General features: G+C 39.8%; 1 protein-coding gene across 2 annotated transcripts in view; it reads right to left on the reverse strand.

Annotated features, from left to right (window-relative positions):
• Window positions 1–15,296, reverse strand: part of cfap52 (cilia and flagella associated protein 52) — a 57,310-nt gene that overhangs the window by 18,918 nt on the left and 23,096 nt on the right. For both annotated transcript variants that reach the window (XM_057843590.1, XM_057843589.1), the window contains exons 9-11: window positions 9,399–9,569; window positions 2,425–2,573; window positions 2,104–2,249 (exon numbers count right to left, since the gene is read on the reverse strand). In XM_057843590.1, the coding sequence (XP_057699573.1) occupies window positions 2,104–2,249; window positions 2,425–2,573; window positions 9,399–9,569 (466 nt within the window). The remainder of the gene's footprint in view (window positions 1–2,103; window positions 2,250–2,424; window positions 2,574–9,398; window positions 9,570–15,296) is intronic.

A 15,296-nucleotide genomic window follows, 5' to 3' on the forward strand; every position in this document is an offset into this window, starting at 1 on the left:
TAACAAATAAAAAACTGAAAAGTGGGGCGTGCAATATTATTCGGCCCCCTTGCGTTAATACTTTGTAGCGCCACCTTTTGCTCCAATTACAGCTGCAAGTCGCTTGGGGTATGTTTCTATCAGTTTTGCACATCGAGAGACTGACATTCTTGCCCATTCTTCCTTGCAAAACAGCTCGAGCTCAGTGAGGTTGGATGGAGAGTGTTTGTGAACAGCAGTCTTCAGCTCTTTCCACAGATTCTCGATTGGATTCAGGTCTGGACTTTGACTTGGCCATTCTAACACCTGGATACGTTTATTTTTGAACCATTCCATTGTCGATTTGGCTTTATGTTTTGGATCATTGTCCTGTTGGAAGATAAATCTCCGTCCCAGTCTCAGGTCTTGTGCAGATACCAACAGGTTTTCTTCCAGAATGTTCCTGTATTTGGCTGCATCCATCTTCCCGTCAATTTTAACCATCTTCCCTGTCCCTGCTGAAGAAAAGCAGGCCCAAACCATGATGCTGCCACCACCATGTTTGACAGTGGGGATGGTGTGTTCAGAGTGATGAGCTGTGTTGCTTTTACGCCAAACATATCGTTTTGCATTGTGGCCAAAAAGTTCAATTTTGGTTTCATCTGACCAGAGCACCTTCTTCCACATGTTTGGTGTGTCTCCTAGGTGGCTTCAAGATTCAAGGGGGCCGAATACTTTTGCAAGGCACTGTATATCTTTATTATTTAAAAAAAAAAGTAAATGTTTACATTAACTTCAATTTTAATATATATCCTATGTTCTTGAATAGTTAAAATTGAGATTTTGCATTTAGTATGTGAGGAAATGAGGGAAAATAAAAATTAGGAGAGTTTGTTTACTTTTATTTTGCAAATCATTGAAAAAATACAATTTTGAATGAAAACTAGTTTTTGTATGTGTTATAGAAATAACTGAGGTAAAACAGTTTTCTTTGCATTTCAGTAGTTAAGAGGTTTGAGCCCCCCCCCCAGCAAAAATAAATAAATAAAATTTCTGGCTCCGTGGCGGCTTTCACGTTGGGGAGTTCCGGCAAGAAATTCTAGCCACTTTCACCCATGGATATATGCATCTTTGAGTGAATTTTGAGTAAAATTCAAGTATCTCGAGGCCGGGCCGAGTGTCCTCTATTTTGGAAATCAAAAGATGGTCACCCAACCCATATGCACCAAAAGAAGAGGGGCGTTCATGGATGTTAGTGCTTTGTTGGTTCAAATCACAACATGCTTCCCAAGAACTGGTTTGAGTTTCTATATCTATTTAGATATCTATCCAATGTTAAGTTACTTGTTCAGGGCCACTCAACTCAACGACTGCCACTCACAAGAGTTCACAATTTTCACAATAACCCTGCCCCCTGACGTCGTTAGCGCTTTACTGGCCCTTGAGGAATTTTCAGCCCCTGAATGTGGTGCTTGTTTGGTGGAAACAGAAAGAACCAATGCTAACCCAAGCAAAAGCCTTGAACTAGTATGAGCACCAACTTGCATGAAAAGGGACCCATTTCTAAATCGAGCTAGTACGTTTTCAATAAACAGAGAAAATGCAGCAATTGACCTTAGCATTATGACATCACATAAAGGTTAATTGTTCTTTTCAACACATTTTTCACACAAAATATCACTGCTAAAATCCTCAGTACTGAAAAATACAATGCCGTCCACCTTACTGCTAAAAATCTGAACTCCAGAGGCTCCCACAATGCAACTCTATGACTTTATATGAATAGGAATTTTCCATGAATTGGTTCCCCAAACAAGAGAAATTTTGTAAAAAAATCAGTAAGTCCCGAATCACAACTACATGGCGTCCACTGTAATACGACTGACTACCACTAGAAGATGGCAGTGGATTTACAGTGACACAATGAAAATGTGACTAAAGAGGAAGAATGAAAAGTTTGAAAACATAAATTATTTCAGCTCACTGTAGTTTTTTTCTCTTCAATCCTGCTTTTTGTATCTACAGAGAGAAACTGCTGTAGGTGCATTTTATAACATTTAGGAAGTTAAAAAAAAAAAATAAAAAAATTTATGTATATTGTGGAGAATATGTGAGGAAAAGTGTGCTATTTTATCTAAAACATACCGTCCCCTCCTGCCCCCCACTGACAATCTTCTTGCAGTCCGTAGATCCTTTAATGGCTGACACGCCATTTCGATGTGCATTGTGAATGATTAGCATGAGGCGACCACTCTGCGGGGCAAATATGCGAATTTTTCCATCGTTCCATCCTGGGAAAAAAAAAACAACAACACCTTGTGATCAAGTCCACACTGAACAGGTCGCTAACCATTTAGAGTAAAGATTGTTCCATTAGGTCAGGCCTAAATGTTATTACGAATTCATACAGATAACATATTTTCATTTAAGAAACAGTATTGACTGATTGCTAGCACTGATCTCTACCTGAAACAATGCTGTGTCCGTCAATCATCAGGTGCACCGAATTACAGGAAAGGCAGGGTTCTGAGATTCTCAGCAGCTGTTTGGATTTGTCTTTATGCCACACCCTGATAGCTTCTTCTGAGCCCGTAACAAACAAGTCTGAGGACCCACTGATGATCAAAAAGCAAAAAAAGGTGGTGGGGACAAAAATATGTGCAAATGAACATTAGAAATTGTCACGTGCACAAGTATATATATGTTAAATGATATTGTATATATCAGTAATGTTAATCTTACTTTAAAAAAAATAATTAATTACAGTTATAAATTACTTCTCCCAAAAAGTAATTGTGTTAGTAGTAACTCAGTTAACTGAATGTAAGAGTAATTAGTTACTTGGCAAAGTAACTGGTGATAATTTTCCATGTTTAAAAAAAAAAAAAAAACAGGTCACACAATGTGGAGTTTAAAGGGTTTTGGGACAATTAGCTCAAGCCCAATTCTTTACCCTAAACTTAACTAGACACAGGGGTATTGCAGATATTGCAATAACTAGATAGTAACCTTTGCTATGTGTGGAAGTCATTTAATGTGAGTCAACCATTAAAGTTGTTAAAATTGCTCCCGTTTTTGCAAAAGTTCCCTTCTGTCTACTTTCGACATGTATAAGTTTTAAAACTATTTCATCATTTAAAGATAGATTTACAGTGCCCTCCATAATTATTGGCACCCCTGGTTAAGCTGTGTTTTTTTAGCTTCTGATCATTTTTTAAAATTCAAATAATATGGGACCTTAATGGAAAAAAAGAGAAAAATCCATTTATTCAGGCATTTATTCAGTGGGGAAAAAATCCCACATAAAGAAGTAATTATTTGACATCAAATAATGTGTGTCACAATTATTAGCACCCCTGGTGTTAATACTTTGTACAACCCCCTTTTGCCAACAAAACAGCACCTAATCTTCTCCTATAATGTTTCACAAGCTTCATTTTGTGTCTGGTGAACCATTTCTGTGTAGATTTGGCCATATGTTTAGGGTCATTGTCTTGCTGAAAGACCCAGTGACGACCCATCTTCAGCTTACGGGCAGAGGGCAACAGATTTTGACTTAAAATGTCTTGGTATTTCAAAGCATTCATGATGCCATTCACCCTAACAAGGTTCCCAGGGCCTTTGGAAGCGAAACAGCCCCACAGCATCACTAACCCACCCCCATACTTCACAGTGGGTATGAGGTGATTTTCAGCATGCACATCTTTCGTGGCACGCCAGACCCACTTAGAGTGTTTGTTGCCAAAAAGCTCAATCTTGGCCAAAGCACACGGTCCAGGCTTCAACTGGGACCGTGTGCTAAGTCAAGATTTTGCCGATTTAGGAGCATTTTGGATAAAAAGTTACTTTGGTTCACAAGGAAGGTTCTCTACAACAGAGCCTTCCTGAGAGGTCTACTGCTTTAAGATGGCGGCTGTTTACTAACACATCTAGTTCTTTATACATGTTGCTAATGCCACCGTATCTGCCATTTGCATCTATTTCTATAATATGTGATATCTACCGTAGCATCATGTGGGCGTAGTTTGAAAGCTATTGGCTACAGTCAGGTATTATTGGAGCCACCTAGCATCGCGTTTGCAACGGCGTCACAACTCCCTTGTCTCCTCACCACTCCTGCTCTGCTCTCTCATCTCTGTGAGTCCGTCTCTCTCAGACTTTTCTCGCGTCATTCAACCAACATAGTAACGCATAGTAACGCACGCCAGTAACGGTAACGGCGTTGCCAAGATGAGAAAAGTAATTAATTAGATTACTCACTACTGAAAAAAATAACGCCGTTAGTAATGCTGTTATATTCTAACGCTGTTATCAACAACACTGGATGTATTACATTATGATCCCTTTGATGCACAAATTATGATTTTTGTTTTTAACCATTACAGGGCACTCATTTAAAATCATTGGCTTTCATCGACGGTGCAAGACGTCCAATTCCTTTTGAATGGAAAGGGGAAATGAACACATGTTCATTTTCCCCTACCAGTTCAAAAGGAATTGGCTGTCAATGGCACTGAAATAAGAGGATTCACAACCATTCTTCCCAGTTTAAATTGTACGTCTATTGCCGTCAGTGATATGCAACGAGTTAATTAGTATAAAAAAATTAAAATAAAATAAACTTTAAGGCCAAACTATACCGGATGCGTGTGCAGTGCGGATCTGCCAAGATTTAGCGGCGGAGCCAATCCATTTCCATTCTATCATATTGCTGAAGTTATACCGGCTGCATGTGCGCTGTGGATTGACTGCGGACAAGTTCCGCCCGAACGGAGATGTTCCGGGCTATTTTCTATTTTTGATGGAGGCGCATTCATCAAAATGGGCGGAGCCAGGCCTGGAGTCAAAAGGCCAGGTCCTTATTCACAGTTTACACACCAACGAACATGGAGGATGAACGATTCATTATAGAAATGGAAAGTCACAAAGGCTAGGTTCAGACCGCAGGTCTTAATGCACGAATCCGATTTTTTCATGTTTTTCGGATTCGTGTGAGGCATTAATGGTCTGGACGTGACTAGTCACATAGAAGTGGACTATTTCAAATCCGATCTGGGTCACTTAAGTATGTGGCTGAAATCCAATCTGGCCACATTTTTCCATAATGTGACGGCAGTCTGAACTGTCAAGTCTCCCAAATCGGACTTCATGCAGCAATTACATCAGCAAAGACCAAGAGCGGCAGGCAGGACGGTAGCGATGTAGCTGTGCATTAGCGTTAGCGCCTGGCTTGAACTCGGCTTTTACGCAGGCTTGACCACAGTCATAAAAAAATTAAATGAAGAAAAGGATAGGCCTGAAAATGGTAAATTTTCTTTCTGTGCGCCAAATGAACAATATTTCACTATTGCTTACATGGCCGCGTCGGGGCAAACTGACGCACACACGTAAGGCTTCTGTGCGTGCGTCATGCACTCTATCAATCCAAAGAAACTTTGAATATAAGACTAAAACAGGCATTATTAATGTCTGTTGTTTGTGTCCTCTTTTTGGAAAGCAAAATATGATCACCCTGGAATGACAACAGCCAGAATGTGTAGTTATTTGTTTTGATGTTTCTGCACATGCGGATGAGTTTGCTCAGTGCGGGTTGGACTGCGATTTAGTGCGCATGCGAAATACTTGAACGGGCCCAATGGACATAGAGAGTCTGAACGGGCACAAAAAACCCACATGACAAAAACTGTTATATGTGCATTAAGACCTGCAGTATGAACCTAGCCAAAGTGATTTACGACACACCAGAACCTTTTTACAAGGATAACTTTAAAAAGGAATCTGCATGGAACGCCACAGCAGAAGCTATGAGAATGGACGGTGAGTTACGCAAACAGTAACGAAATAGTAGAGAACGGGTTGTTAACGTGGTCGGTGTGTCACAAACCTATGGTAAAACCAAAAAATAAAAAAATCGGGAAAAAATGTTCAGTCAAGTCCATCTGCTTCTCTGTTGTTTTTACACGCGAGAGCTCACGACGGGACGGAGCTGCCGGACCGCAGTTGTGCGCAGCCGGTATGTTTTGTCCTATTTTTGACGTACCGCAACACAGAGCTTGGCAGATCCTCACCACACACACATCTGGTACACTGTAATTTGGCCTTTCGTGTTACTTGGGGCCATAAATAGACTATATTTCAGTTTTTTATTTATTTATTTTTTCCCATTTTTTATAGGGATAGTGCACATTGATGAACATCTAAAAAGATGTAAATATGACAGATTGTAGCAAAAAAAATTAATTTCCATCCACTTTACATATTTCTGTTTTATTATTTAATTACTTTTTTTGTAGTAACATTGTCTTAATTCATAAATGCATTCATCATTATAATAAAGATCATTTTAAAACAAATACAATAATGATTATTAATTCAAAACACATATATACTATACTAATTGCTGTAATGTTTTAGTTACGTTTTTTTTTTTTTTTTAAATGACCAAAAGTATTCACTTGGGTTAAAGGTCTTAAGTGTTTTCATTACATTCATATAGAAAAAAAAAATGCAGCTATTGAATATCTGTCCACTGTCGTGACCACTTTCCCTACAAGGGTTAATGTGGTGCGTTACTGCATTATTGAAAAGTGTGCTTATGCCGCTCTCTAGTGTGGTTAATGGGTACTAAATTTACATGATGTGTCCGCTAGAGTTTTGAAGAACACAATGCAGTCAAAAGCGTAGGTTTGGTCGCAACATTGGTAAGGACGATATAACAGCATAACCTGCATACAGTAGGGCTAATAAGTATTTAGTCAACCATCAATTGTGCAAGTTCTCCTACTTGAAAATATTAGAGAGGCCTGTAATTGTCAACATGGGTAAACCTCAACCATGAGACAGAATGTGGGGTGGGGGTGGGGGGGGGGGGGTTGGGGGGGGGGGATCACATTGTTTGATTTTTAAAGAATTTACTTCCAAATTAAGAGTGGAAAATAAGTATTTGGTCACCTACAAACAAGCAAGATTTCTGGCTGTCAAAGAGGTCTAACTTCTTCTAACAAGGTCTAACGAGGCTCCACTCGTTAACTGTATTAATGGCGCCTGTTTTAACTCATTATCAGTATAAAAGACACCTGTCCACAACTCCAATCAAACTCCACTATGGCCAAGACCAAAGAGCTGTCGAAGGACACCGGAGACAAAATTGTAGACTTGCACCAGGCTGGGAAGACTAAATCTACAATAGGTAAAACACTTGGTGTAAAGAAATCAACTGTGGGAGCAATTATTAGGAAATTGAAGAAATACAAGACCACTGATAATCTCCCTCGATCTGGGGCTCCATGCAAGATCTCACCCCGTGGCGTCAAAATGATAACAAGAATGGTGAGCAAAAATCTCAGAACCACACGGGGGGACCTAGTGAATGACCTACAGAGAGCTGGGACCACAGTAACAAAGGCTACTATCAGTAACACAATACGCCGCCAGGGACTCAAATCCTGCACTGCCAGACGTTTCCCCCTGCTGAAGCTAGTACATGTCCAGGCACGTCTGTGGTTCGCTTGAGAGCATTTGGATGATCCAGAAGAGGACTGGGAGAATGTTTTACAGTCAGATGAAACCAAAATAGAACTTTTTGGTAGAAACACAGGTTCTCGTGTTATGAGGAGAAAGAATACTGAATTGCATCTGAAGAACACCATACCCACTGTGAAGCATGGGGGTCAAAACATCATGCTTTGGGGCTGTTTTTCTGCAAAGGGACCAGAACGACTGATCTGTGTAAAGGAAAGAATGAATGGGGCCATGTATCGAGAGATTTTGAGTGAAAATCTCCATCCATCAGCAAGGGCATTGAAGATGAGATGTGGCTGGGTCTTTCAGCATGACAATGATCCCAAACACACAGCCAGGTCAACAAAGGAGTGGCTTCGTAAGTAGCATTTCACGGTCCTGGAGCGGCCTAGGCAGTCTCCAGATCTCAACCCCATAGAAAATCCGTGGAGGGAGTTGTAAGTCCGCGTTGCCCAACGACAGCCCCAAAACATCACTGCTCTAGAGGAGATCTGTATGGAGGAATGGGCCAAAATACCAGCAACAGTGTGTATTATTAGTAAATTCTTTAAAAATCAAACAATGTGATTTTCTGTTTTTTTTTTCCCACATTCTGTCTCTCATGGTTGAGGTTTACCCATGTTGACAATTACAAGCCTCTCTAATATTTTCAAGTGGGAGAACTTGCGCAATTAGTGGTTGACTAAATACTTATTTGCCCCAATGTATAAGACCAAACAGACTGGTTGAACGAGGGTCAGGGCTACATTTCTCAACAATATGAACCTAATTAATTGATAGGCTAAATGATCACGGCAAGATAAATCTGTATTGACTTATACTAACTTTCTCGTAAAGTTGTTGAGGTAATACACCGTTCGATTCAAACCTTTGTCTTAAAAAACTACTAAAGAAACATTTTTGAAAACTTGCAGAATAAATGTCTGGATTTTATTAGCAAATTTAAATTGCAATATTTGAACACAAATTATATTAACATACATAAGAAATACAAACTTGTTCATCATCAATTCTATAATCCATCTATAAAGGGGTAATCCTTGGTTCACTACATTTCTTCCAGTTTGATTAACGTTAACAGTAGAAAACATACAGGAGGATATTTCTCTCAGTGCAGCTTCCTCCTTGAAAACGAGAAATTCACACAGATTAATGTTATGCTAACTCTGATGCAGGGCGGACTTTCATTATCAAAATTAGCGGTGTGTTCCCCACCTCCACAACATTGACATCTTTTTACATTACTTACAGTGGCTTCTGCTGGCGGGAAAAAAAACTTTTAATATCCCTCGTCTTGAAAGGGGCGGAGGAGGCGGCATGTTGTATTTCTGTTTGGCTGTGAATGCGTGTGTGTGTGTGTGTGGGGGGGGGGGGGGGGGGGGTCAAGTCATCAGCCAATCAAAAATGTGTTTGGGGGGGGATGGACTGGCATATTCAGCAAATGAAAAGGGGTCAATGTAAGTCTGAACATAATGAAAGTACTGTAATTCATTCAATAATGGTCAGGTCTGTTGTTCTTACAATATATGGGAAGACAATCTAAATGACCTATATAACTGAAGCCATTATATAATGCAAATAGGGTTGCTTAAAAGTTGGTGGGGACAACTTCAGCATCCTGAAAAGTTGGTAGTGGTATGTCCCTACCGTCCCTATGCAAACCTACGCCCTTGAATACAGTACTTCACATTTTGGAAGATTAACACTAAATACAATGAATGTTTGAAAACATGTCCTCAATAATGCCAAGGAAGGCAAAATAAAGAAACTACAAACTTTGATTTGTATAATTTGTTAAAGTATAAACTATCTTTAATTAGCAGCCTAAGGTTACATTAAGTCTTAATGATGACGACAAGTCCCTAAACATTTACTTAAGTGATGGCTCATTGCTTTTTATTTATGAATCTGCTACTTACAAAGCGATGGAGACGTCGAAGACGGCACCATGGTGATTGGTGGAGATGAGCTCAGCTTTGAAGTCAAGCAGATCGAGGCAGTAGATCTCTGATGCGTCCGTGCCAGCGAAAAAGTGGCGCCCGTCATCTTTGAGAGCGATGGAGGTCACCCCGTTGTTCATCTGCACGTGTCTAATGTGGGCGAGAGAAAAAAAAAACAGGAGTCATTTAAGTGCTCTGACTTCCAAACATAACCATTCTCACTTCTTTTTAGTTAAAAATATATAATTACTAATTAATTACTAAATATATGTCTTTTTTCACTTACAGTGAAGAAAATTATTTGAACACCCAGCTATTTTGCAAGTTCTCCCACTTAGAACTCATTGAGGGGTCTGAGATTTTCATTGTAAGTGCTTGTCCACTGTGAGAGAGAAAATCTAAAAAGAAAAATCCAGAAATCACAATGTATGATTTTTTAAACGATTTATTTGTTTGATACAGCTGCAAATAAGTATTTGAACACCTGAGAAAATGAATGTTAATATTTGGTTCAGTAACCTTTGTTTGCAATTACAGAGGTCAAACGTTTTCTGTAGTTTTTCACCAGGTTTGCACACCATGCAGGAGGGATCATTACCCACAAATTAGTAAGGTTTCTGGGCTGTCGCTGAGAAACACTGAGTTTGAGCTCCCTCCAAAGGTTTTCTATTGGGTTTAAGTGTGGAGACCGGCTAGAACCTTGTTATGTTTCGTAAGGAGCCACTTCTTGGTTTTTCTGGCTGTGTGCTTCGGGTCATTGTCATGTTGGAAGACCCAGGCACGACCCATCTTCAATGCTTTGACTGCTGGAAGGAGGTTGCTCCACAAAATCTCACAATACAGAACCCCAGTCACCCTCTCTTTAAAACAATGCACTTGTCCTGTCCCATGCGCAGAAAAACACAGCCAAAGCATGATGCTACCACGCCCATGCTTCACAGTAGGGATGGTGTTCTTGAGACAATATTCATCATTCTTCTTCCTCCAAACAAGGTTAGTGGAATTATGACCAAAACGTTCAATTTTAATCTCATCTAACCACAACACGTGCTCCCATGACTCCTCTGCATCATCCAAATGGTCATAGGCAAACTTAAGACGGGCCTTGACATGTGCTGGTTTAAGCAAAGGGAAACGTCCGTGCCCTGCATGATTTCAAACCATGACGTCTAGTGCAGGGGTCCCCAACCTTTTTTGCACCACAGACCGGTGTGACTTGGATCTTTTTTTCACCGACCGGGGTTCTGTCAAATTTTGCACCCTTATGAAATTTGGCTCCCAAAGCTTTTGTGACGATGAAAAAGCCCTCTTTTATATTCAGTTGGAATCTTTTCTACATGTCTGTCCATGATCAACTGTAAGTTAATATTCTTTCCTTTAAAGAAAGTTTGTAGTGTTTACTTTGGAATCGCTGCATTCGCGGCCATTTTTAACGTTACGCGCATGCAAAATTTGTCAGAACACCGGCAATGTGCGGCAGAAAAATACAGCAAATATAAAATAACATTTGTTTTTAGCCCCGTCGCATTAAGTGCAGGGAAAATATAACTCACCCGCTGAATCAGTGGGAGGTCTGAGCTTGTTCCATTGAGACGAGAACGAGATGGTTCCATCTAGGTGTGATGGGAGAGTGAGAGAAGCCAGCTTTACAAAGATACGATGTTGGAAATTGTAGCACGGTTTTCAGTGCTCTCGTAGCGATGTCAGGATGTCCCGGAATGACTTTAATCCAGAACCACGGTGGAGTTGTTGTCTCAATTGTACAGTACGTTTAAGGTCACCGTCATTTGCGATCTCTACAAGCTGATCCTCCAGTTGCACAGACATGCTCGAATCACTCGGTTCATTCACAAACGGGTCACGAATCCACTCCTTCGCAGTTCGTGGGTCCTTAGTGATTGGGAAGTAGTGTAGATTTTGTTTTTTTTCGTGGTTGTAGGCTCATATTCTGGTTTGTCGGGTGCCCTTTTCCCCGTAAAAAATCTGTCCAAAGATGTCTTTTTTTCAGTCATTCTAGTGTTGGGGCTAATTATTTCCGGGAACAAATGTGATGCTCCCGCCCTACATCATACGTTATTATCGAGGACAAGCGCACATAGATACATAAAACAAGATGTACTGCTAGCAGTCCAATCAATGGATTTATATGACTACATTCTAACCTGTAGTATTATATCTAAAGTAGACAGGGATATTGGTGTGTTAATGGGCACAGGCCAAAGTTAATTCGGCCGAATGCAGTCGTTAATAAATTATTATTTCTGTGCGGCCCGGTAGCAAATGCGCCACGGTCCAGTACTGGTCTGCGGCCCGGCAGACCCCTGGTCTAGTGTATTACCGACAGTAACCTTGGAAATGGTGATCCCAGCTCTTTTTAGGTCAATGACCAACTTCTGCCGTGTGGTTCTGGGCTGATTCCTCACCTTTCTTAGGATCATTAAGACCCCACGATGTGATATATTACATGGGGCTCCACTCCGATTGAGATTGACTGGCATGTTTTGTTTAGCTTCGTCCATTTTCTGTTGATTGCTCCAACAGTGGACCTTTTTCACCAAGCTGCTTGGCAATGGCTCCGTAGCCCTTTCCAGCCTTGTGCAGGTTAACAATTTTGTCTCTGGTGTCTTTGGACAGCCCTTTGGTCTTGACCATGTTACAAGTTTGAGTGTTACTGATTGTATAGGGTGGACAAGTGTCGACCTCAAACAACTGCATCTGATTTAGGATAATACATGGAGTGGAGGTGGACTTTTAATGGGTGGACTAACAGGTCTTTCAGGGTCAGAATTCTAGCTGATAGACAGGTGTTCAAATACTTATTTGCAGCTCCATCACACAAATTGTTAAAAAAAACATCATGCATTGTGATTTCTGGATTTTTCTTTTTAGATTATCTCTCTCACAGTGGACACGCACCTACAATGAAAATTTCAGACTCCTCCATGATTTCTGAAAAAATAGCAGGGTGTTCAAATACTTATTTTCCTCAATGTATTTATGGCAGTGAAATAATAAATAAATAAACTTGCATAACCAGTTATTACCATTCTTAAAATATAAACTATTTACAGTGAATCCCTACAGTTACATATTCGTGAATTGACCTACTCACAATGGATTTGTGTGGCAAGCCTAGTTTCTGTTACTTGTTGAAAAACTCACGTATACCATGTTTTAGTGCTATGTTTCAATTGATTGTTTCACTGTTCTTATACATTAAATTAGCACATCAATAGCATTTTGCATTATTTGTTAGCATTAATTTAAGCGGACTTTCCAGGCAAAGCTATCATTTTTAACGTTTAAAATACAGCCCGCGAAATTGTCTTTATTTTAGGTTAAATTTAACTGTAATCTGTAAATTGCACTGAACAGTTTGAACTCTCTTTTTGGGTCAATTATTCAATATTTCATAAACTTATGTAAATTGTGCTGCTATAACGCATTTTCAGGTCATCCTGAAATTTAATGTAAAAGCCCATTGCCCCATACTTTTTCTGAGGGTGTTTAAATATCACATGTGAACAGTGGTGTAGTCTAAATTGTTTGAAGGCTTCCGATATACTGTATGAAATGCCAACGAGATCTCTGAAACTGCCTCGTTTTCTTTCCTTTTGCAAGCAGACTAGCTCGCTACTGGAGGATTCACGTACATTCACACTCGATGGCGTGGAAAATAATGGTGTACAATACGCACATTTTGACATGTATCTGTTACAAGTGACTCCAGGGTCAGGATTGTCCTTACAGATAAGATGCAAGTACTATTCAAAATTTTAGGGAGATGGCTAATTGAATCAATAAATGTCATTTTTCATGAACTTCAGATATTTATGTGATGATTAATTTATAAGTTGTAACATAATACCTGCAAGAAAAAAAATGTTGATCAGGCGAAAGTATAGACACGCCATGATCACGACAGATCTACACTGCTGGCCAAAAGTAATGGCACCCCTGCAATTCTGTCAGTAAATGATCAATCTGTCCCAGAAAATGATTGCAATTACAAATGCTTTGGTAGTAATATCTTCGTTTATTTTGCTTGCAATGAAAAAACACACAAAAGAATGAAAAAAAAATCATTATCATTTTACACAAAACTCCAAAAATGGGCCGGACAAAAGTATTGGCACCCTCAGCCTAATACTTGGTAGCACAACCTTTAGACAAAATAACTGCAAACAACCGCTTCCGGTATCCATCAAAGAGTTTCTTATAACGCTCTGCTGGGATTTTAGACCATTTTTCTATGGCCAACTTCTCCAGGTCTATGAGATTTGAATGGTGCCCTCTCCAAACTGCCATTTTCAGATCTCTCCACGGGTGTTCTATGGGATTCAGGTCTGGACTCATTGCTGGCCACTTTAGAAGTCTCCAGTGTTTTCTCTCAAACCATTTTCTAGTGCTTTTTGAAGTGTGTTTCCGGTCATTGTCCTGCTGGAAAACTGGGCCCTATGTTATCCTGCAAAATGTGTTGGTAGTCTTCAGACTTCATAATGCCATGCACACGGTCAAGTAGTCCAGTGCCAGAGGCAGCAAAGCAACCCCAAAACATCAGGGAGCCTCTGCCATGTTTGACTGTGGGGACCGTGTTCTTTTCTTTGAAGGCCTCATTTTTTTCCTGTAAATGGTAAACTTTATGTTGATTCCTTTTCCCAAAAAGCTCTACTTTTGTCTCATCTGACCAGAGAACAAAACATTCCATAACATTTTTTGGCTTTCTCAAGCAACTTTTGGCAAACTCCAGCCTGGCTTTTTTATGTCTCTGGGTCAGAAGTGGGTATCCAACTATAGAGTCCCTTTTCATTTAGACGGCTAGTACGGATTGACACTGTTCTTCTAAAGTCCTCAGACAGTTCTTTAGTCTTCTTTCTTTTCTCCATGCTCAATGTGGTACACACAAGGACACAGGACAGAGGTTGAGTCAATTTTAATCCATTTTAATTGACTGCAAGTGTGATTTAATTATTGCCACCACCTGTTATATGCCACAGGTAAGTAACAGGTACTGACAATTAGTACACATATTAGAGAAGCATCACATGATTTTTCAAAGGGTGTCAATACTTTTGTCCGGCCCATTTTTGGAGTTTTGTCTAAAATGATAATGATTAATTTTTTCCCCATTGTCTTATGTGTTTTTTCATTGCAAGCAAAATAAATGAAGATATTACTACCAAAGCATTTGTATTTGTAATACTTTTCTGGGAGAAATTGAGCATTATCTGACAGAATTGCAGGGATGCCAATACTTTTGGCCAGCAGTGTAAATTCCCCCATTTTTAGAAGCATCGGAGTTAAAAAAAAATCATGTGAACACAGTCCAGGTTAGGTTAATTGAATGAATTAATCAATTTGTGAAGGCTGTCACAAAATAATGCCTTGTCTGCTCGCGTATCAACTACGATGTATGGGAAGAAAAAATATATCGCGAGTAACGGGGGGTCAGCAACCTGCGGCTCTTTAGCGCTGCCCTAGTGGCTCCCGAGAGCTCTTTCAAAAATGTTTGCAGATGAAAAATGATGAGGGAAAGATATTTTTTGTTTTAATATGGTTTATGTAGGAGGCTAATATAGCTAAAATAGATACATACAACATGTATTGCCTTTATTATAAAGGCGGCTCCAGACATACGTGATTTGTGTTTTCTTGGTCCAATATGGCTCTTTCAACATTTTGAAGTGCAGACCCCTGCCTTATACAGTGTATCACAAAAGTGAGTACCCCCCTCGCATTTATGCAGATATTTAACTATATCTTTTCATGGGACAACACTGACAAAATGACACTTTGACACAATGAAAAGTAGTCTGTGTGCAGCTTATATAATAGAGTTCATTTATTTTCCCCTCAAAATAACTCAAAATATAGCCA

This window comes from Corythoichthys intestinalis, chromosome 8 (assembly GCF_030265065.1).
Source record: "Corythoichthys intestinalis isolate RoL2023-P3 chromosome 8, ASM3026506v1, whole genome shotgun sequence".
NCBI lineage: Eukaryota > Metazoa > Chordata > Actinopteri > Syngnathiformes > Syngnathidae > Corythoichthys > Corythoichthys intestinalis.